General features: G+C 34.4%; 2 protein-coding genes across 2 annotated transcripts in view; both read right to left on the bottom strand.

Moving 5' to 3' along the window:
• Nucleotides 1–24,326, bottom strand: part of LOC134228821 (ATP-binding cassette sub-family B member 6-like) — a gene marked incomplete at its 5' end in the record, with an annotated part of 60,790 nt that overhangs the window by 30,482 nt on the left and 5,982 nt on the right. The window lies entirely within an intron of this gene.
• LOC134228805 (ATP-binding cassette sub-family B member 6-like) lies at nt 1,511–23,531 on the bottom strand. The gene is made up of 9 exons (XM_062710498.1): nt 23,498–23,531; nt 11,853–11,916; nt 8,218–8,303; nt 7,834–7,891; nt 6,886–6,990; nt 6,520–6,694; nt 5,760–5,872; nt 2,030–2,193; nt 1,511–1,571 (listed from the first exon to the last, which is right to left on the bottom strand). Exons 2-9 carry the CDS (start codon nt 11,913–11,915, stop codon nt 1,511–1,513), a joined length of 825 nt encoding a protein of 274 aa, XP_062566482.1. The 5' UTR covers nt 11,916; nt 23,498–23,531.

Raw genomic sequence — 24,326 nt, 5'->3', positions numbered from 1 at the left:
AGAAATTATAAACCCTCTGTGATGTTCAAAAGTCTGCTCTTCTGAAACCATCCTTATTAATCTATGGAAATATTTTTTTTACTTCAAATTCCATTTTTGTGCAAATTTGAATTAAGAAGTATGTGGTGAAAGTTATTAATTTTACTCATTTAAACATGACCCAAGTTGTTATTGTCATATTCTATGATTAAAGTTTGTATCATCAGTCCTTAATATCCAACATTTACAATATCATCTTATATGGCATACTACAAAATATATACATTTCTGACTGTTCTTGATAACTCTTTGAGAGTTAAATATTAATATTTAAAATTACATGTATTTCAGTCAGAACTGAATGTGGATTTCATCAATAAAAAGATTTAATGTCTACTGTGCACATCAATATCCCAGACTATCATCATGGTAGTATTACAAAAGGGACCATAGAAATATAAATATTGAATACAGTGTGTATTTTCATCCAGCACTTTTATTGATAGCTAGTATTTACATTTATATTGCACATATAAATCTTTTTCCGTATTATTAATAAATCTAAGGAATCACAAGTATTTATAATGTTTAATTGTTTAAAACGGGGGTAGAAAATAATGGTACTTAAATTTCCAAAGAAAAAATTGTGAATACATGTATGTTACATCTGTTTATGTATCTATTTTGTAGAGTCTGTTGAGTGACTGTGGACATATAATGGAATCCCAATAATTAGAACTGGTAGTGAAGAGATCAATGTATGGCATCAAAAATCATCACAGACTACATTTACCACTTTTAAAATAATATTTTTATCCTAATACCTATCTACATGATCTAACTATACCCCAATTTATATCATGAACCATATCTATATGAAATATGAAATGTTATTTATTATGCATACCTCACCAAAACAAAAATTATTAAAGACTTTTATAGATTTCTCTTCCAAAGATTTTTTTTTACTTTTTAATCTTTTGAGATGTTAAATGACACACCATAAGGAGCAAATGAAATAGTTCACACCCTAGAATTACTTGAGAAGTTGTGGAGATAATCAAGATTAAAATGGTAAAGCTAGGGCTGACAGAAGTGACAAATTCAAATAGAGGTATAATTCAATATCCCTAAACTCAGATCCGGTGTTTGATTAAAAAAAATGACCAAAAAAATTAGCTCTTTGATTAAAACAAGTGAATATCACAAAAAACATAAACAAATAATTATAGTGCCATAAACAAGATACATATATTACCAAACACCTGGTATAAAAATTGTAATATTTGACTATTATATTATTCCTTCTAATATGAAGAAACATTTTTTCAGTTAAAATCTGACCCTGAAAGACAGAATAAATCCCCACTCCTGGATTAGGAAGCGTCGGCATTGTTATTTATACTTAGTGTAATTAGGAAGCGTCAGCGTCATTATTTATACTTCCTTTAATTAGGAAGCGTCGGCGTCATTATTTATACTTCCTGCGTCCTCTGTTCCATTGTGTTTATCGTTGCCGGCTTCCTCTTTCTTAGTCAGCTGTTGATGCCACATGTCCATAGAAACCATTCACTTGTAGAAGCTGGTCATGACTGTAAAGGCAAAATGCTTTATAATCAAAACAAGGTTTATAGAAGTGCGAAGTAAAAGCACTGTTTTATTTGTTAAATATTTTTATAGAAATGCAAAGTACAAATACTGTTTTATTTGTTAAATATTTTTTCAGAATTTTTTTTCTCCAGTAAATATTGTACAATTGGTAAAGACTGATTTAACCTACCTGCTGATAAACATAGATTCCTTATATAAATTGCTAATTTTTCTAAAACTTTATTTCAACAATTAAACCTTCATTCCTTAATAAAATCTGATGAGCATGTACATATTACATAATTTGAACCCCCTCTTTATACATGTACTTATTTTTCCAATTTGATAAGTAGTTTTATTGTGTGTGTGTGGCTGATCATGTAGGCCCTTAACTACCTGACCCTAATCCCCCACCCCCCCTTTCGAGATTTCTGAATCTGCCACTAAATCGTGTACTTACGTCCCCCTTTCGACAATGACCCCCTCCTTCATCACCAGTATCTGGTGTGCGTGTATGATGGTGGAGAGCCGGTGAGCTACTATGATGGTTGTTCTGTTCTCACAGACTCGCTCTAGAGACGTCTGTATGTTACGTTCAGTCTTAGTGTCCAACGCAGAGGTTGCCTACAAAACCAAATAAAACTAGTGCTAATTGTAACGGGGACCGTTACAGATGTTCCCCAAACGCTCCCCATGTCCCTTATCGTGCCTTATTCCTCTAAGACCTTTTATAAATATGCTAAGTATCCCACGATTTCATTTAAGAATATAAAAGTTACAATGATATCAACTATCAACGATATATTGTTTAACGTTTTGCATGCGCGCACACGTACATGTACATGCATATGCAAGATGATTATGGCATGTTGATTAAGCGATTAACATATCTTTCTATCCCACGAATCAAAGAAAAAAAAACATATATAAATTTACCATTTTTCAAGCATATGTCATATTTTTAATATATCGATTCACATTTTATTTCTCTACTTATTTTAACCTCGGGCTCAAAGCTGGTTTTATTCCGATGACAAGGCAGGGTTAAAGTCGACTAAGGGTATCACGCCAATACCTAACCAATCAAAATGAACTTATTCAATAGTAGTTCCATACATGGAAAAGGGATTTTCCTTTCTGTTCAGAATTTTTTAAATATTTCCTCTCAGGCCATTCTGACAACTCTGATACCTGTGCTTGGTAAATTTTATATACTTTGTAAATAAATATATAAAGGTTTCTTGACCGGAACTATTCATTTTCTCCAATGCATAGGGGGCTACTCTCTGGGTTTTACAAGAGATGTTTAAAAAGACATTCGTGTCAGCTAATGTGACCTATATTATTTAACACCTTCTTATTAATATTTTTTTCATGAATGCAAATATCTGATTATTTTACGAAGGAGCGTACATGTATATTGATTTTTAATATACCGAAAATCGCTATTTCTGGGGATTACGGAATTCTAAAAAAAATTCAAATAAATTTCAAAGGTAAATTAAACAAAGGATGCTTGGTATTAAAATATTATTTCAAATCAGTAGAATCGAATGCTGTTAACGACATCTGAATAAATGGCTATAAAAGGCTTATATGCGAACTTTGGTCATCTGCACTTTAATTTTAAACACGACAGGATTTGTAATTTTTCTGTATAAATTAATAATTTCTATATACTTTGGAAACTCAAATGAAATATTTTAATACACTTTCCTCGAGCTCTTTTCTGCAGTTTTCCTGAAATTTTATGTGGGTCCGAGGTGTTATTTGAGTTTAACAGTGATTCTCTACGTTGCCATTAATTTGATTTGTTTGTGTGTGTGTGTGTGTGTGGGGGGGGGGGGGGGTTATTTTTATTCTTAACCTATTTAACGTTGGAGTTGAATCTTGTATCTTATTCCAAGAACTTAAGATTGATTGTGACATTTGGATGAAAGGTCAAGGTCATTAAAAACCATCACCTCTTTAACTTCTAACCTGTGAACCGAAATAAACTCTGAAAGGTGTTTCTAGATACATGTACATGTACTTCATGTTTCTTTTTACCCTTGGGTCAAGGACAAAGGTTAAGGTCGATTTCAAGTTCATAGGTCAAGGTGATTTTGGTAAATAGTTAATATCAACATTTTACTCAGGTTACCAGTGACCTTGACCTAAGTTTCAAGGTCAAGGGTAAAAAGATCTGCATGCTTCAGTATGTTACATGTCTTGACATTTAGAAGTTCTTAATTCTGCATGAACATCAAACACTTTTTTTTAATTTTTGTCTTTTAATACATTGTGTGCGGTCGCATGTGCATGCACGTCCATGTATTTACTTTTGATAGTAGCATAATGTAGGCAATCATTATATCTATTCATATTTGAAATTTCACCCTGTATTATTGAGAACCAAGAAAGTTGTAGGCATTTAAAGTTTTAGCCAATCAGATTGCAGCACACGTGGATGTGCGTGCGTTCATGATTATTCTTATATATCATGCTGTAGATCTTCATAATGTAAGACGATGTTCAAAATTTCAAAGGATTTTGTCAGAAAACAAAATAGATATTTAGACTTTAAGTTTCAGCCAATCGCAGCGAAGGGCACCTGCATGCGCGTGAGATCTTGCTATTTTGACCATGTCATCATGTCTATACTACTATTATATCCTTATATTATGAGTTTCAAAGCATTTCATCCAATATTTAAAAAGTTACGGCAAAATCTATTATATTGGTCATTTCACGTGTTACACGTGCGCGCACCTGCACGCACGTGTGCGCAAAATGACCATCGTTCCACACATCTACATAACATACCTAGTGACCCTAAAAAGGTTTCACCTAGATCGGATGAGTAGTTTACGAGAACACTCGCGGACAAAAAAGTACCGGAGAACAAAGAAAAAATTCAGAAAAAGTAAAAACAATATGTTCCCAAACTTCGTTTGGGGAACATAATTAGAGTGCAATACTAGTATAAGGAGATATGGAACAGTATTCAATCTCAAAGTCCATTAAACAGTACAAATTTGGAGCAGAGCAAACACAATCCTCCAAAACATCAGAGGTGGGATCAGGTGCCCTTGAGGAGTGAGCATCCCCTCTCGACCATTCACACCTGTTTTTTAGGTCCTTGTCATGATTGGGAAATACTACAGGGGGAAAATAACTGGCGGTGTTAATATTCGCTATATTCACGGTATTAATAAATCCGTGAATTCAAGAAACAGTCACTGTGAATAAATTTTAAATAGTCTCCATGTTTTATCTGAAAATTTGAGAATAAACTATGATACATGTACTAGGTTTATATATTTCGTACATGCACATGCAATACATGGTCATTTCAGTAATTACGAGTGGTAATTATCATTCAATTATTTTAATGATCACACTTTACTCTAATTCAAATTTTCTATAAATAACCTGTATTTGTTAAAAAAGCTGTTTTAATAGCCAGCGGTATATATTTTATCAATCAAAATACGTGGCCCAAGGGTTTTGATTTCCTGTGCGTAACTAATTTGTTACCACGTGTATGTGTTACATGGTGTAGCTACATCATCATGCATATTAAATTTTACATTTATCACCTTACTGAAGATGTGGATATTTTTTCTTTGACCTACATTTAACACATTTAATACCGTCCAGTGGTTTTTCGCGGCATTGTATTAACGATCTTGGGGTTTACATGCACTCATCGTAATAGCATATAGGGAAGTCATTTGACGCTTATTTAATCGTCAATTATTAATTAAATCTAACAATTTTATATTAACCTACCCTGTTGTTCGTGAGATAAAGCTGATTAATGTCGTTTACATGTAGCTATGGTATGGTTTAAATGGATATAAACAAGGGAGGTAACTTTTTTATATACCAATTCCGCGAATTCAAGAAACCGTGATCGTGTCAGATGAGAGAAAAACGTGAAAATTAAAAGCCGTGAAATTAATTCCCTATACAGTAATAGAACAATCCATCAAAACACTAACAACTACTAAAATATTTCCTTTTCCATTTATAGCCATGATGGCAACTGTAATTTGTAAAAAAGAAAATTCCCTATGTCAGCTTAAGGTAAAAAGGTTTGTTTGGTAATCTTTGTGTTACATGTAAGCATAGGTCTCCACTATTTCTACACAAACAGAAGAGTTGGTCAGCTATTTAGAGAAATGTCAGACAAAACTAATACTGACCTCATCCAGCAGTACTATCTGGGGATTCTTCAGTATGGTCCTGGCTATGGCCACCCTCTGTTTCTCTCCCCCACTCAGCTTCAGTCCTCGCTCCCCCACCACTGTATTGTAGCCTGTAGAAGAGAGTGAAGAAGATACAGTGAAAACTGTCTAATCCAACACATGTGTATTCCAACACACTGTGAATTCCATATGTGTTTTAATGTAGGCAGCTTCAAAATATCACTGTGATGTAAGATCTTATTATAGCTTGAAATGAAACTGACTAAGAGGGTACAGTGCAATTTTGGTAATTTTGGCTAGGTATTTGAAGTAGGGGTTAGAGAGATTTGCATATTCACCAGGATGTTTCTGAAAATGTATAATACATTGTAATTATTATTCTACTCATTTTCATGTAATGTATTTAAAATGCTGTAAAACTTAGTTTCAAAGCAATACACATCACTAATTAAAATGACAGCGTATGATGATGTAAATTTAGTAAATGGAGAAAAAATTGTACATATATATCCTTAAGAGATACAGGTTTAGTGATATGGAACAGACATAAGAAATATTTATCGCTGCAGAGCACTTGCAATGTGGGAACCCATAAGCCCCCTTTAGTCTTGTAAGAATATCCCCACAATGTATTCAGCATATTGTTGAATTGCTTCAATACACAAGTACATGGTCATGCTGTTCTTACAATCTAAATACACAGTTTCATTGTCAAGTTCTTTTAACAATGATCTTAATGCCTGGTATAAAGTCTCACCATCAGGGAAAGACAGAATCCGCTCGTGTATATCCGCGTTATCTGCCGCCTCCTCCACCTGCTTGTCATCAGCGTCCACATTTCCATACCGGATGTTATAGCGGATATCAGCGTTAAACAACACAGTATCCTGGGGCACAACACCAATTTGCTGCCTGAGAGATTCTTGTTTGACCTTCAAAATCAAAATACGCATGTTCAAATTCCTTGAGAAGTCTTGTCAAATGTCTATAGAAGTCTCGGTCCTAATGAGAGAAAGTAAAGTTTGATTGTTTTATATTTAATTGTTTAAGACTGTTTTCACATGAGGCACAAAATAAGCTGACAAATTATCAACAAACAACAGAATAATTTGACATTAATTACCAGTGAAATGTCCTGTCCATCTATAAGAATCTTCCCTGACACGACATCATAGAACCGGAACAGCAGTCTGATAATGGTGCTCTTACCACTGCCCGAGTGACCAACCTACAGAGAGAAAGTGAAAGTAGAACTTGTCAGGACATAATGTCACTTTACAGAGTGTCCTACAGGAAAAATCCAATGTACAATTTAACTTGTCTACCCAAAAACCACTGGTTCTAAAGAAAAGGGATGGATAAGAGAGGAAAACTGACAGTATACAGTAAAACCTGACTAATATCGACATTGGTCATTTTAAAGATATTGGCCGAAATACAAAACCATCTGCATTAGACAACATTTTAGACATTTAATTTAGTCAGAGGGACTAACAGTTATTATGATTAAAGACAAGATTTTGTAGTAGACAACATCTTTCAGATGGTTTAATTTACTCAAATGGACTTAGAGTTATCGTTATAAAAGACAACAGTTCAGATAACATGACATCTGGATTAGACAGGTTTTACTGTATTTGAAAGTAATTTTTATAAATCCAATTATAATAAATATTTATGACAGTACCAAATGTATCTATAAAGAGAAAGATTATTCATGAATTTACAAAGAAAATCTCCATGATATACTTTGTAACAGGTTTGGTTGAGAATGGTTCATTTGTTCCCAACTGGAAGTTATGTTAAGCAATTAATGACAAGAAAATGGCTATACTGTAGAAGCACAAATTTTCTTGGGGATAAAATTTTGTTGACTTGTCATCTTCACAAATAGTTTCATGGGCATTTAATTTTGTAGTTTTGAAAATATTAACCCATTCAATTTTATAGTCATATAAAATTTCATGTGGAATTTAATTTCATTGCTAATTGTTAAACAAAGAAATTTAATTCCCCAAGAACATTTGTGCTTTTACAGTATATAATTTAAGAAAAAGCCAAGTGTACATACTAGAGCAAAAGTCTGTCCTGCTGGTACCACAAAGGAGACATCCTTCAAAATCTTTTTACTGGCAAAAGAAAAAAATATAAGGCTTTAACATGAAAAATAATTCCTTAAGATCTTTTTGAATTTGATATAGCAATAGGTCAACTTAGTGACTCAGAAAATCAATAAAGATTGTAGTTTTTAACAAAATGTCACAATTACAGCCTAGGATCTTATGCCATGGACCGAATAAAGCAGAGTTCAAATTGACTAGACACAGTCAAACAATCACTCTTTTTCAGTCTGTTGAAGAACTATGATCATGAAGGATTTATACTTAATCAATTGTGTAATGATATCAAAAACATAGCTGCCCAATAATAATTTAGTGTAAATTAAAATATATACCTTTCTTCATAATAGAAGTTGACATTTCTGAATTCTATTTTGCCATTGGTAACTGCAATATTCTTAGCATCAGGGATATCTCTAATCTGCATTATGAAAAAAATTAATTTAATATCATCAAATCTGTATTGCATCTCTGCAAGTCAAATGTCTGACTATTATACTGTGACAGTGTCAACATGTTGAATAATTCATTTAGTTGTAAGAGCAAATAAATCTCAAGAAATATCAAGAGCAACAAACATTCTGGTGAACCATCAAGGGCAAGCAATAAAGGTATCATCTGCATATTGGGAGATTCTGATTTCTTTTTTTCATTCACTATTACATCTGTTATATCTCTGTTTTGTTTGATAAGAATAGCCAGGATTTCAGCACATAAGAGAAACAAATAGTGAGCAACAGGATCTCCTTGTCTACCACTCCTCTGAATAGGAAATTATTCTGATAACAAGAGGCCCACGGGCCTTATAGGTCACCTGAGTACGCAGCACTGTTAAGGCTTACTATGAGCAATCAACGGAAAATAGAAGTGCAAAAACGGGTTTTGTTTTTAAAACTGAATTTATTTTTATTCAGCTGTTCTATTATCACAAAAAGTAAATACTTATGGAAATAGCATATTATAACCTACTCTGTACTGTATGGAGTTTGGTCCCATCGATGGACAGTCACGTGATGAATGCATAGTAGGTACACGGAATGTGGGTCAATTACAAATTTCAATATCGCAAGGGCATACCCTAGTTGAAATTGAAAATTTAAACTATTAATTGTTTCTGCATACTTGGTACTTTCTGGAAAGTGCTGCTGCTTTGAATAGAATTCGCGTTTTGATAGTTACAATTTCAAGTAAATAGCCTGATGTCGAAATATGTTTGACTTTTACCAAATATTTTGTGTACTAATGAAGTCATGCTCTCGATTTAAAGAAAGCAGCAGCACTTTTCAAGTTAAGGAACATAATTATAATTTATTTATATTCAAAAAATGGTAAAGATTTATTTTGTGTATGCCCTTGCGAAAAAGCGATTTTATGAGGCACCTCGATGTAAAATATACCTAACCTGAACATTACAACACGACAGAATTATTTAAATACATTCTCTCGATAGTTGATGAATAATCGCACTTAACAAAGGATATACATTGGTATTATTTGCCTATTAAAAACCTGTAAATAATATTCTGTTTTATAATAAAACGCAGGTTTCATTGTTAAAAAATTCCGAAATCTGCCTTTCACAGTACATAAAATACGTCATTTTTACCAAAATGACGTAATGATTGACAAGTTCATCGAGATCAGTGATTTGTTTAAAACCAGCTGTATGGGATTAAACTAGCGACATTTGTTTATGCATTGGTAAGTTTTATTGTTGTTTATTATGCTAATACAGTTTAAAGTTGCATAATATTTCATTTTCGGGTAATATGATGAATGCATAAAAGTCATATTTTTGTGTGACGTCACAGTAAACTTTTCCCGTATAAATTAGGCCCCGCCCCCATTTTCTAGCCTTAACAGTGCTGCGTATCATGTAACAACTTTCCAGCGATTGTATTTGGTTTGTGTTTTAATCCAAAAGCCATGAAATTCACAAATATTGAAAAAGGCACCATTGCTTATCAAAGGGCAGATTTCAAAGCATTAATTTATTTTTAGTCAAAGTACCCCCCTGGTACTCCTGACACAGCGGCCCTGAAATTATCTATTTTGAAAGAGGCCCCTTTCTTCATTATAAGGCCAGCATTTTTTTTATTTTTAGGTTTAGTTATGAACATGAGAATAAAAAAGTCCCGAGGGAGAAGGAAATAAATTTTTTTTTTGATAAATCAATTATTAACATTTGTACATTCTTTTTTTATGCTACCCTAATAGGCTCCTTACCACTGGACACATAATGCTTACATATCGGAAAGTAGAACATTTAATTGCTAATTTCATCATCTGTCAGTTTGGGCCAGTTACATAAATTTTGTGATGTTGATCAAAATATATTTTAAAAAATCAATTCTTTAAAAGTCTTTCAATATATCTTCATTTTTTTAATATGTGTTAGGTGAATGTGTAGACATTGTTCTAAAATTTACTTTATGCCTAAAATTATAATTCCTATCATAAAACAGACAGGGAGTATTGGGGAGTACGGTGAACAATTTTTCAATTAAGTGTGAAATAATTTTTCTGACTGATACAAATGATACTACACGCCTGTATATATTTGTATATTCTTGCTTTTTAATAGTTGAATTTTTTTAAATTTCTTCAGGTTATTGTTTATTTCTTCCTCAAATGGACTTAACTTCTCCCATATTCATTACATCTGATGCATAAGCAACCCTTTTCTGAAGAATGATGCTTAGACTGTAAGCTATAACAGAGACCTAAACAATGTCGCTGGCAATATGCAATAGCTACCACGGGCAGTTTAAAACCTGGGGGAGGAAAATAATTTACAGACAGATACTTTTGAAACGAATGCATAATTATCTCACCAGCATGTCGTTGTGCAACAAAGTCGTCAGTATTTTATTTGTCCTTTGAACGGGTGAAACGTTTTGAACGGCATTCTTATCAATGAATTTTACACTAAACCAAGCTATCTTCTCAGATCTAGCTTTATTTACCCTCCGTTTCATCGTAAAACCGGAAGTGCGAGTTCCTAAATTTGAAATCTCGATCCCGACTCAAATTTGACATCGGAAAGAATTTTTAAATTTTTTTTTCTTGAAAATTCAAAACCTTGAGCGGAGGGTTTGTAAAACTGAAAATAAAATAAATCCTGGCCTTAAAAATGTAATTAGATCATTAGCATATTAACCAGGAGCAAAGGATAAGATGTTCAAAGAATTTATGCATTTCACTATATAATCATTACAGCCCCACCCTAACACCAGAACCCCTGACCCTGGGGCCATAAAATTCACAATTTTGGTAGAGGCACTCTTGCTCATCAGAACTATGTACTTAGTTAGTTTATTTAATACCCAGGAGCAGAGAAGATTTTCAAAGAATTCATGTATTTTCACTATATAATCCATAGAGCCCCGCCGTAACACTAGAACCCCTGACCCTGAGGCCATAAAATTCACAAATTTGGTAGAGGCACTCTTCCTCATCATAACTATGTACTGAGTTGTTTTATTTAATACCCAGAAGCAGAGAATAAGATTTTCAAAGAAATAATGCATTTTCACTACCTACTTATTTAGCCCCGCCCTAGCACTAGAACCCCTGACCCCAGGGCCATGAATTTCACAATTTTGGTAGAGGACTCATTGCTGATTACAATCATGCAAACAGTTTGACTGCTTGATGTCCAGGAGTAAAGAAGAATATTTTAAAGATTGCATTAATTTTAGTGGTTTTGGCCCCACCCCTCAAGCCCCAGGGGGGCAGGGACCATGATATTCACAATTTTTGTTTCCCTTCACCCACAGATGCTGTATACAAAATTTGGTTGAAATTGGTTTGCGGTTTCAGAAGCTGAAAATGTTCAAATGTTAACACATGACGGACGACGAACGAACGACAGACGACGGACGCCGACGGACAAACACGGATGGCAATAGGTCACCTGAGTGACTCAGGTGACCTAAAAATACACATTGTAAAACTGAAGAAAGTTTACCTCTTGACTTTCATCCAACAGTTCAAACATGTTCTCCATATCAATGAAAGACTGCTGTATCATTCTGAAATACAAACATAAAATATACATCTGTTTGTCAGCATATTAATGGGAAATATATCAAATATCAAAGTATTTTAACATTGTATCATTATGTGAGTTTTTAATGTCATCTAGCTAGGTGGTGTTGCTAAAAGGTGGAATGGAAAACGGAGCAGAATGGAAATTGATTATTATACAGTTAAGTGTATCATTGAAGGAGTAATAGCAAGATACCAGCTCACAGTTCCCCTCGTCCAGGTCTATTACTATTACTATTACTGCGCCTCGGGAAATAAGTTGTCATTGGGGAACTAGAATTTTGATAATTTTTTACTCCCTTTATGATATATCAGGTTACTTTTTAACTGTTTTATTATACTGATACAATGGTAGAATAAAACTAGAGCAAAGCTCGTTGCAAAGCAACGAGTAGGTCTTCCGTCCTGTTTTGACCGGAAGTAACGTCAACAAAAAAAAGCAATGAGCTTAGTCGTCTCTAGTCACTTTATAATTTCGATTTTGCATCAAAACTTTAAAAAATAAACTATTTTTGGCTACTTCCGGTTTGATCGGAAGTGATGTTGATGGACAGAAAATTAAGTTTTATGCTTCCAGTGACATATGTTACCCAAAAACTTGTCAAGAACGGCAAAAATATGTATTTTCTGACTTCTTCCGGTTTGACCGGAAGTGACGTCGCCGGACGCATTTTGACGACTTCAATAGATTAAGCTTGACATTTTGAACAACTTTGCTTCTTGGATGTATTACAAATTCTCAATACTTTTTGAGATATCTGGAAAAAAATTTTGGCCCCTCTAGATCCCTTAATTTAGGGGTCAGCCCTTTTTTCGAGATATCATTTGAAAGATCTTGTGATTTTGTACAAATTTTGTTCTATATGTTTTAACAAAATATTTTTAGTTTAGAAGATAAAAAGCAAAATATGTGTAAATTTTGCCTCTTTTAGGCGTTCTAATTTTTGACCCCTATATTGCACCATTTTGAATAGAGAAATCGAAAAACAAAAACCGCCATGCACAACTTCAATCCTTTTATTATCTAAAATCAGTAAAATTTCTGCTCCAGCTTTAGCCGTCTCTGAGCCTTTGTCTGGAAACGAAAGCCTATAAATTTTCGTTTAAAGGGAAATAACTCAAAACCGGAAGTGACTTTTTGAAATTTTAGATAGCATTCTGATAGAATTTAGTAACGTCTATAAACTCTGAAAATTTGAGCAAAATCCAATGAGAAATGAGTGAAATATGAGGCCTCAAAGTTGGCGTCTAGGAAAAGGAAAAAAAAAAGAATAATAAGAATAATCTTAATCATCAGAATCAGTAGAAGGTCTTCCGTTGGAAACGGAAGACCTTAATAAGATTATTGTGACACGATAGCGGTGTTTTTCTTTGAAGTTTACTGTTCTGTATTAGCAATACAGTACAGGAGTATAGTGGGCGGAGCTATCTTCTATACTGTATTAGCCTACCAACCGTTCTGTAACTGAAATACAGAACGATCTAAAAATAAACAAAGAAAGTCAATTTTAAGCATTCAGTATTTTAATTGCTCATTAGTTTTCAAAATAAAATAAATCGTTTTTTTCCTTTTTGGAATCAAATAAAATTATTTCCTTAAAAAAATAGTAAAATTGTCGCTCTTATGTAATCAATATAATAATTATTCAAATCACATTTGGTCAGTCACTTTTATCCAAACGAAAGGTATTAGAAAAATAAAAACACACATTCCAATACAGTGAACAACACTTCTCTCTGGACTTCTTTTTTTTAATTTTCAATGCAATACTACACGCACTAAATCACACATAGTCATTTAATTTGATCCAAATGAAAAGTTGGAATGGCAATTTTGGAACACAGATGCCGTGTTTGTTAAATCCCACAGAGCACGATTACTTTCACTGCACAATTTTTTTGCGTCACCTTCGGAACGATTTGAGGTACATGGAGTCAGCGCTCTTTTACCCCCAGTGGTCTGTTCGGAAGACGGTTCCTGCGATTCCTGTTTCATGGGTGGATCCAAGATCTTAGAAATGCTTTTCTTCATTTCCACGTTGCTTTTCATGTACTTTCTTACTCCTTGTTCTGACCTATGACCAGTAACATTCATGATTTCTGCCTCGGGTACACCTCCTATATACAACTGAGTGGCGCAGGTTTTCTTCCCGCTGTGATTCGTATAATTCCCTTCCAGTCCTCCTTTTTTCGAAATTGACTTCATGAAAGTTTTCAGTTTGTTTATATTCCTACGAATTGTGTCCCGTAACGCACAGGCTTTTCCGAGGTTCCGGGGAGCGGACGCCTATAAAATGGCCCCGCGCCATCTAACGCATCAAGATAGATCTGGAAATACTCTGCTAAGCACCGATCACCTGTAAAATAATTAATTATGAGTAATTAGATTATCGCCGCTAACATCTACATGTAGTATTTTAAAATATATAAATTCTAGTAAATATTTTCTATCTTCTAAATGCTACATTAATACTTAAATATTTACTTCAAATATTAGGCTTACACAACAATGACCCCGCCACCCCCCACCCCCACATTCCGCTAAACTAAATTAAAGTCTAGTGTCTTAAGGTAACATTATACAATATATATGAATTTTACTTACCAGGCTCACAGTAATGCTTCAGGTTCTTTGTCTGTAAATTCATCTGCCCCAATCCGCCCTTGTAGGTTTTTGATGCTCTACCAACAAATTGAATAAACTGTCCATGGATATCGTTTCCAATTGAAAATTGTTCGCATTGCAATTTGTGGTGCTCATCACAGGCCCTCAAACCGAACAATTTACATGAATAAAAAACCATCGTGTGTTGTAATTGTTCACTGTTTTCTTTCCCAAAAACATTTTCTTGCCACAATTTCTCCTCATCCTCGGGCCATATGGGGTCAGCTTGCCGGATCTCGCACCCCAGACCTCTATCAACGAGTGATTTCATCTTTGCGTCTAAAACTTTTCTTAGTCCGACAAAAGCTATTTCTTTCTCGTCTAGAAAATTTTTATCGTAGACACCTTTTTGTCTTAAATGCCTCAGAAGTCCACATAAAAGGAGATACAGCGTTTTTGGAGGGTATTCGCTCCCGTCTTTCTTCCGCGCTTCCACAATAAAACGCTCTAGCCAATGGTTCATCGACTTCGTATCCATTAAGTGAAGCTCGATAATGTCCCCCGCTCTCTGCTCGCGCCAACTTTCGAAAACTTTAACGGCCCATTTTGTATTACTTTTAGTATTTTTGTTTTCCTGATTTTCAACGAGGCATTTCAATTCATCATCATTGACGACTGGCCCAAACCTGGTGCTCTCTTTCAGTTCTTTCTTAACTTCACATTTGGTTTCCATTAAAGAAGATGAATCCCCGATATCGAACTCAATTAAATTTGAACCGCTTTCTCCAAGGCCTTCATTTTCATCGAAATTAAAGTTTTCAGAAAAACTTAGATTTTGGATGCCTTCAAACACATGGTATTCCGTTTCCATATCTGCACAGATCTGTGATAAAGTAACGTCGTCAACTTCATCAATTAAAAAATCAAGCGTTTTTTCACAATTTTCTAAGTCTACGTCCATCTTGCTACTCGTCCTTTCCAAAACTAATGTGACAAAATGACTCTAGAAATTTCTAGAAATCTCACGCTGTCTACGGATACAGTGAAATTTACATCGAATCCTAATTGGTATGGGAATTCATTTTTTAAAGATTTACCAGAGATTCAGAAAGAAATGAAATATACATCAACATCTTGTTGACATAGTGGGCGGAGTTAATTTTGATTGAGCTGATTTTGATTGGATCGTGTCACAAATCATTTAGAGAACTCGACAGGTTCTGTATCGTAGATACAAATTTGGGGGCGGAGACTCATGCTTTCGCACTCGTCTGCCCCCAAATTTGTATCTATACAGAACCTGTCTCGTTCTCTAAATAATACTTACAGATAACTGATAATTAGCTTTCAAAGTTGGGATTAGCTCTCTTGACTAATACACAGGGATTAGTCCATTAACATACAATACAGATATAAAAGCAAAATCTAAAGGATTATGGATGAATGGGAATTAAAATACACAAAATCTATCATAAAGGATACATTTTATGCAATCACAAATTCAATTGCCCATTATCAAATATCCCTAGTACATGTTGATTTAGTCATGTAAATTGTTCAGTCTTTATTCTCAAAAACTGCTGTCAGTGACGAAGTTCTAACTGAATTTGAAAGGGGGGATTTAAACTTACCTGAAAAACAATTGACAAGTGCATGAGAAAGAAGAGACAATTGTTTATTCGCAAGGTGGATAAGTTTCAACTCCAACATCTTTCAGTACTATTTTTTACTCTAACTTACTATTATATCACATTCACAAAAAATGGGGTGGTGGGATGTGGTGGTTAATGAAAATTTCTATAGTATAAAGTTAAACTTTATGCCTAGAAAGAAGTTAGGTGGGCAAATATATCTGATATCTTAGATGAACTACGGTAAGAGAAATTAAATGTAAAAAAAAAATTCTTACTGTGATTATGATAGAGCAAACCTTTCCGACAAGCTGGGATAAACAGCTCTAATGTAACGCTGGTTGTTTAAATTTCAAACAGAAATTAGAATCGCCTCCTATTATATTAAAAATCTGGATGGATAAAGTTGTAAAATTTTTTGTAGTAAATTTATAATAGCACGTACTTTGACATTCAATGAACTTTTGAATTCTTTATAGAAAAAAATGATTTGTGCGAAACATTCATATGGATCGATATTCAGGATTTGAATTTAGTTAATATGTATTTTAATACATGTATTTAGACCTTTGCATGTACACTTGCCAGTTCTGAGGGTGTGCAGAATTCATGAAAATATAGTTTATGATAAATTTTTATTAGATGTGGCTTTTATATCAAGAAGATTGCTTTTATATTTGATCTATAAATTTGTACACAAATTATTTGCTTGACATAAATTTTCTGTTTTCCATTCTGCATTCTAGCAACACCCTGTGAGTACCGGTAATATACATGTACTTATTAATGAATATTAGTGGGTGGGGATATCGATTTCCAAATTACTTTGATATATATATCCATGAGCTTCAATTTGTTTATCTATTGCTAAAAAATACATTCCTTAATTTTGATTAACATAGCCTGTCCTATTGACGACCTTGAGACAAAGTTAAATTATGTAATAGTATGTCAATGAACTTCATGTCTTATTAATAATAGATGTGTTAAAGTAACACATACATGTAACCTTTTGCGCCTGTGTTCATGGCTTAAAGATCATACAAGTGCACACATTAATTAGATATCTAAATATTCAATACAAATATCAAACAAAAATACATGTATTATTGAATTCATACAGTCATGCACATTTATTTTATTCATAAACTGAAAATATTACAAAAGGGATTTTCCACTTCTAATTATAGTTTGTGAAACTAGAAGTACATGTACAGTAGGAAATATCCACTTCTTATTATAGTCTTCAAAGTGACAGGAACTATAATATTCAAATGGCTGTAAGTAAAAACAAGTCAAACTTCTATTTTCTTTAAATTTAAAAAATCATTATTGAGGTGTTGTACAATAAAAACAATGACCTGCAAGATTTTGACCTATATACATCACTTAACTCAATATAACTTGGATTTAAAGTGAAACTTAAACATTAAAAAAAGGTTAAATAACCGATTGCAATATTTTTAATCATTCAAAATGTAATATAATATTACATTTTTTGCTCATGTAAATGCCCATGTAAAATATTTTTTACACAATACACACCCTAATATTTCTTTTCAGGGACTTGGTTATGTACGGCATCTGTCAGAGTCAGTGTTTGTGGGTCTGTGTCATAAAGTGGGGTCCTCACAGACAGTGATTATGAGGAGAGAGGTGGTGGACTTTAAGGATATGATAATGAGTCATGTAATAAAAATGAGAGAAGACATTTCAATGACCAGTGGGAGTTATAGGGAAGGATTCAGGCTACAAGGTTCAGATATAGATGCAATGTTTTGGCTAACTGACCACATCGTTATATGGGACTTGGAACAGGCTCAGAATTATTGTGAATTAAGTAGTAAAACATTGATTCTCTGTGATTGTTCTGATAGCCCACCAGGATTTGCTTTACTTGAACTACTGACACCAACACACATGGAAAATGTTATGAATGCATGCATGAGATTAAATGACAGACTCTATATATTCAGTTCCAAATACAGACAGATCACATGTTCAGCTGTTGAGCCATTAAATGCTTCTGAACATGGTCCGTGTTTTAGTGGTGTTTTAGGGGGAGGAGAGTATGACCTTGCCAAATGTTTTGCCTGTGATTTCTGGCCTCCTCCTGCCTCCAAATGGATAGAGAGATGTCAGTTGTGGCCCCCACCTTATGTTGTTGATGACATAGTCAGAAATGGATGCCACTTTGTAGCAATAGGGAGCAAACTAGGAAAACACAAAGACAAAGAATGGAGAATTTCCTTCTCTTTGGCAGAACAAAAACTTGTATATTCAATGAACCATTGCCAATTCTTAACCTATGGTCTGCTTAAATTGTTCTTAAAAGAGTCTATCAATCATGGATTTAGTGGCGAGGATAAATTACTGTGTTCCTATCACATGAAGACGGCAGTTTTCTGGGTGATTCAACAAAAAAAAATACCTCACTGGTGTCCACAAAATCTCCTGGAGGGTTTCTGGGTCTGTTTTAAACTTATTCTCAAATGGGTGTATGAGGGGGTCTGTCCTAACTTTTTTATTCCAGAAAACAACATGTTTCTGGGTAAAATTCATGGTGAAGCACAAAAGGATTTATTCCTTAGGCTTCATGAATTGTATGAGAAGGGTTTAGTATCAGTACTGCTTCACATTCCAAGTATCAGGTCCAGTATTTCAAGTGTACTTCAAAATCCAAGACAATATGTTGATAATTATATACACATGCTGCTCTCCAAGGTTTCTTTTGAATTAAATCTATTCCATGAGTTGTATTCAATTTATCCAAGTACACCAGATTTACACTGTTGTATGAAGTCCTTCAATGTAGCAGAAAATTTGATACTTTTACCCTTGACCCAGAACCAAGTTCTCGTGTTACAGAGGTTTACAGCATGTATACTCCAGAACACTGCTTTTATGTTATACAACCTTTTTGCACCACTCCAGGAAAATACTACCTCAGTTGAAAACAAACAGGTGTATCTGGCTAACAAAGCATCCAGTTATATGCTGAAATTAGCCTCCAAATTTGGTGCTATTTCTGATTTGTTGTTTATTGCAATGTTTTACTACAAGACACTTAGATATAAAGAAGCTATTTCAGTTATTGAGATTGCAAAGGTCATGTTAGCACAGCCGTATGTAATCTATATCAATGATTTAGCTAAAGGTGCAGTATGGTACATATTGAGAGAGTTAATAGGGGGACAGTCCTGGTCTACAAAGATGAGACTTGCTTTGGATTTTTTTCTTGAAGATAGAGTCTGTTACATTAATGAATTAGTGCCAGAACAACGGTCTGGGTTTAGGAGTGAATACCCTGCATTATGTATCCCACTCTATGTTGTTTTACACATGTTAGAGGTCTTGTGTTATAGACATATAGACCGACTGAGAGCACAAACAGCTCTAGAAGATCTACAGAACCTGGTCCATCATGATCAGGGGATGTACATTCGTCCATATCAAAGAGACATATCATGGCAGATTCTGGGGATCTGTCAACAGGTGACAGGGAACCTCCAGGCTGCTCTGTACTCATACCAACAATCTCTCAGACAAGAACTATTACACAACATACAAACAGCTACAATTATCAGAATTATTATTTTGGTGTACAGACTTTATTTCAGTTAATTGTTGTTTGTGAACATAGTTTTATGAATAATATATATTGTGGCAGATTCTGGGGATCTGTCAACAGGTGACAGGGAACCTCCAGTCTCCGCTGCTCTGTACTCCTACATACAACCTCTCGACAAGAAAAACATCACAATATTCAAACTGCAACATTGATGAGAATACAAGAAATCATGGGACTCATGCACGTAAATCAATAAAAATATATTACAATTGTCATCTGTCATAGTTAAGCATGTACTTCAGAACTTTTCTTTGAGAGGAGTAAGAAAGACCCCACCCTTTCACTTATTACCATATTGTATTTCTTTTTATTTTATTTTTTGTATGATATGAAAATGTGGTATTGTTTATCATCAACAGAAATGGGAATTTATTTTTGTTTCTATGACAACCCACTATGAACATATAAATAAGTTTTTTTTGCAAATTAGGTTTGTTATTTGTAAATTAAGTTTGTGATGCAATGATTTATTTGAGTAATTATGGGATTTCACATGATATGCATAGTTGGTTTTGATTTTCATCTAACAAGTCGTGTGGTTTACATCCCTGAGCCTTGGCAAGGGGATAAAACACAACGAGTTGGATAAAAAATCATATCCAACTACAAATCATGTGAGATTCTTTTTATTCCATGTTTTACATCTTGTTTTATACACCACAATTGGCAATGTTTTACACTGTTCTTATACAGGACTCCACTTTCTTTTACTTCATTACGCTAACTCAAAATAATTATTATGAGGTATACAATATACAATATTTCATATCCCACTGTAGTGAGATCACAGTGGTTTTTATGTACAAGTGATGTAGTAAAATAATAAGGATTCATAAATAAAACAGTTTAAAAATGTTGACAAGTTTGTGTTAAAAGATTTGATAAAAAGAATTTCCTATGATTTTTGGTTAAATATGACATTGTGTGGATTTTCTCTTCACCAAGGCCATGGGATAAAACAAGAGGCCCATGGGCCACATCGCTCACCTCAGTAACTTTGGCCATTCTGTTCTTTAAAGGCAGAGATTTTTTACCGGGTGGTAAATTCCAGGTGAGGGAGGGGCTTATTTTGTAAAGGTGTGAATGCCTTGGGGGCTAGCAGTCTTCCTGTGGTCATCTGTCTCCTAAACCCTATACACAGGAAGTGATTTAATACACAGTGAAATACTCAGGTGTAAAACTTTACTTGGGTTGGGAATTTTGAGACAATTTTTTAAAATTATATAGTAGTAAAAACATTTTTCAAATTACAGTATATATTGATTTATTTTGACGGTTTGAAAACACCCCTACCCATTTAAAAAAAATTATTATAATATCATACTACAAATTCAAATACTAAAGCAAAGATTGTGCTAGATATTAGTGTATGTGGTAATTAAAAAGAATCTTTGTAACAACTGAATTTCAACTAATTCATTCATCCCAAGGATCCCATCTATTATGAAACATGTTTAAAAAATTGCTTGTAAATTCTTCTCTGAATAAAAAAGGGAATATGTGACCCATGATTAGAAACATTATTTTAAATTCTATCACTTCACTCAGTTCCGATCTGAAATTTACCAATAACATTTCCACCTTGGGTTTACCATTAAGCATATCAAAATTAATATAGAAAATTCATTTGAAAAAAAGAAAGTTTTATGTAGAGGTTATTTTTTTAATTCACATTATATTATAATCCTTTCAAAGACTAAAGGCATATATAATTCATATATAATCAATCTAACAAATTGAATGGTACACAGTTTCTGTGTACCATTTCAGTAAACATCAAAGGATCAAAAGTTAATTCGAAGGTCACCATGAGTCTCAAACAAGGTGTATAGGGTATACACAGGGACCAGTAAGTAAGTGTCAATCAAGTTCCAGCATCCAATGATGGACCTTACACACTTGATTGACAGGGCTACACAGACCAGGTATTTTTGAAGGCGGTGCTAAAAATCTCTGCCTTTAAAAGATTTCCCTTTTTGTAACACCCATTGGGACCAATGTTCAATGAATATTTCTATAGTATATAAAATGTTATGTCTGGAAAAAAGTTGGGGTGGGGGGGGGCAAATATATTTCATATCTTAGATTTACTATGGTAAGGTCTTAGAGAAATAAAATTAAAAAAAATTCTTATTGATATTAAGATTACAATTAGAGAAAACCTTTCTGGCAAGCTCAAATAAACACCCCTAATGTACCACTGGTTCTTAAAATTTTATACAAATTAGAGTCGCTTCCAATATATTAAAATTCTGGATGGATCAAGTTGTAAAACTTTTCTGTGGTAAATTTAATGTAGCATCTTTTCATTCACTGAAGTTTAAGGTTTGTTAATTCATATGTGTTACATGTGTGTGTGTGTGGGGGGGGGATGAATGACCCCGTAAAACATTTTAGTTCATTTTTCCAGCCCTCCCCTTTTGTGTCCAAAATATACATAAAATTCAATTGATCAATTTTTGGAGAAGCTTTGTTCCCCTACCCCAATTCCAATCTGCCACCCCCCTTCCTGCATTCGCCACTGCTTACATAGTCTGAATGTCATAAATAGTTATTTTTGTGTTTACAAATAAATCTTTTTACATATACTTTTAGTCTTGTTATCCTTCTGCCTATTTCAAGAGGATATCTTTTTTATGAATGAACTTTCTTTTTAAAAAGAATCATTTGTAAGAAACGTTTAGAAATTCAGATGGATACTCAGGATTTGAGTCTAGTTAGTATGTATTCTATAGACCATCGCATGTATGTGGTATACTTTCCAGGTTTGAGGGTGTGCTTAATTCACAAAAATATAGTTTATGATAAATTTTTATTAGATGTGGCTTTTATATCAAGAATATTGGTTTTATAGCGAGCACAGCCAGCTTTGCAAAGCGACCATCGTGAAGTGAGCTCAATAGACTAACGTGTAGTAGCGAAGAAAATTTGGAATGAAATCTGTACATACGTCAGGCATATTTTAAATATGCCTGACGTATATAAATAATTTTTGTGCGAAACCTTCCCGGAATTCCTTTGCTACCAGGATTCCATGCGATTATGGCGAATAAATAATTAAATACAATGTTAAATAAAACTTCTGCTTGTAAAAATCTTAAAGGCAACAAAAAAATACTCTACAAAGACTTTCGTCAAAAATTGCACTAGGTCTAAGTTTCAAATAGATGCTCGGCTGTCTCCTTAAGCCCCTACGAGCGCCATTACGTCATATGACGTCACAGCTAGTCGAATGTCTCGTGTGACTCGATGTTTAAGTAGCTGATCAATGTTTCAAGTCTGTTTTTGAGTATAACTGTGCTCACCCCAACTGTCACTGACTATAGTTTCTTTTACTAGTAAGGTAAGTTCACAGAGCAGTGAGCTTATAACTACCCGTAATAAGTTACAGATAATGAGATTAGACTGTAGGATTAAGTTACTGAGCTCCTACTTACCTGTAATACGTCCCTAACCAGTTGAGTGGACCCTGACTGAGCTCCTATTTACCTGTTAATACGTCCCTAACAAGTTGAGTGGTCCCTGACTGAGCTCCTATTTACCTGTAATACGTCCCTAACCAGTTGAGTGGTCCCTGACTGAGCTCCTATTTACCTGTAATACTTCCCTAACCAGTTGAGTGGTCCCTGACTGAGCTCCTATTTACCTTTAATACGTCCCTAGCCAGTTGAGTGGTCCCTGACTGAGCTCCTATTTACCTGTAATACGTCCCTAGCCAGTTGAGTGGTCCCTGACTGAGCTCCTTTTTACCTGTAATACGTCCCTAGCCAGTTGAGTGGTCCCTGACTGAGCTCCTATTTACCTGTAATACGTCCCTAACCAATTGAGTGGTCCCTGACTGAGCTCTTATTTACCTGTAATACGTCCCTAGTTACCTGTGATACGTACCTATTTACCTGTAATACGTCCCTACTTATCTGTAATACATCTATTACCAGTTAAGTGGTCCCTGACTGAGGTACTATTTACCTGTAATACATCCCTACTTACCTGTAATACGTCCCTAGTTACCTGTAATACGTCAATAGTTACCTGAATACGTCCCTACTGATCTGTAATACGTCCCTAACCAGTTGAGTGGTCCCTTACTGAGGTACTATTTACCTGTAATACGTCCCTAACCAGTTGAGTAGTCCCTGACATACGTCCCTACTTACCTGTAATACGTCCCTACTTACCTGTAATACGTCCCTAACCAGTTGAGTGGTCCCTTACTTAGGTACTATTTACCTGTAATACGTCCGTACTTACCTGTAATACGTCCCTACTTACCTGTAATACTGACCCTATCCAGTTGAGTAGTCCCTGACTGAGCTCCTATTTACCTGTAATACGTCCCTAGTTACCTTTAATACGTCCCTATTTACCTGTAATACGTCCCTACGTACCTGTAATACATCCCTAACCAGTTGAGTGGTCCCTTACTGAGGTACTATTTACCTGTAATAATTCCCTACTTACCTGTAATACGTCCCTACTCACCTGTAATACGTGACCCTATCCAGTTGAGTGGTCCCTGACTGAGCT

This window comes from Saccostrea cucullata, unplaced genomic scaffold, assembly GCF_032062105.1.
Source record: "Saccostrea cucullata isolate Sc308-1 unplaced genomic scaffold, CSIRO_AGI_Scuc_v1 ctg566, whole genome shotgun sequence".
Taxonomy (NCBI): Eukaryota; Metazoa; Mollusca; class Bivalvia; order Ostreida; family Ostreidae; genus Saccostrea; species Saccostrea cuccullata.
The sequence above is the reverse complement of the archived record's forward strand: the minus strand, read 5'-3'. Positions and strand labels throughout refer to the sequence as shown.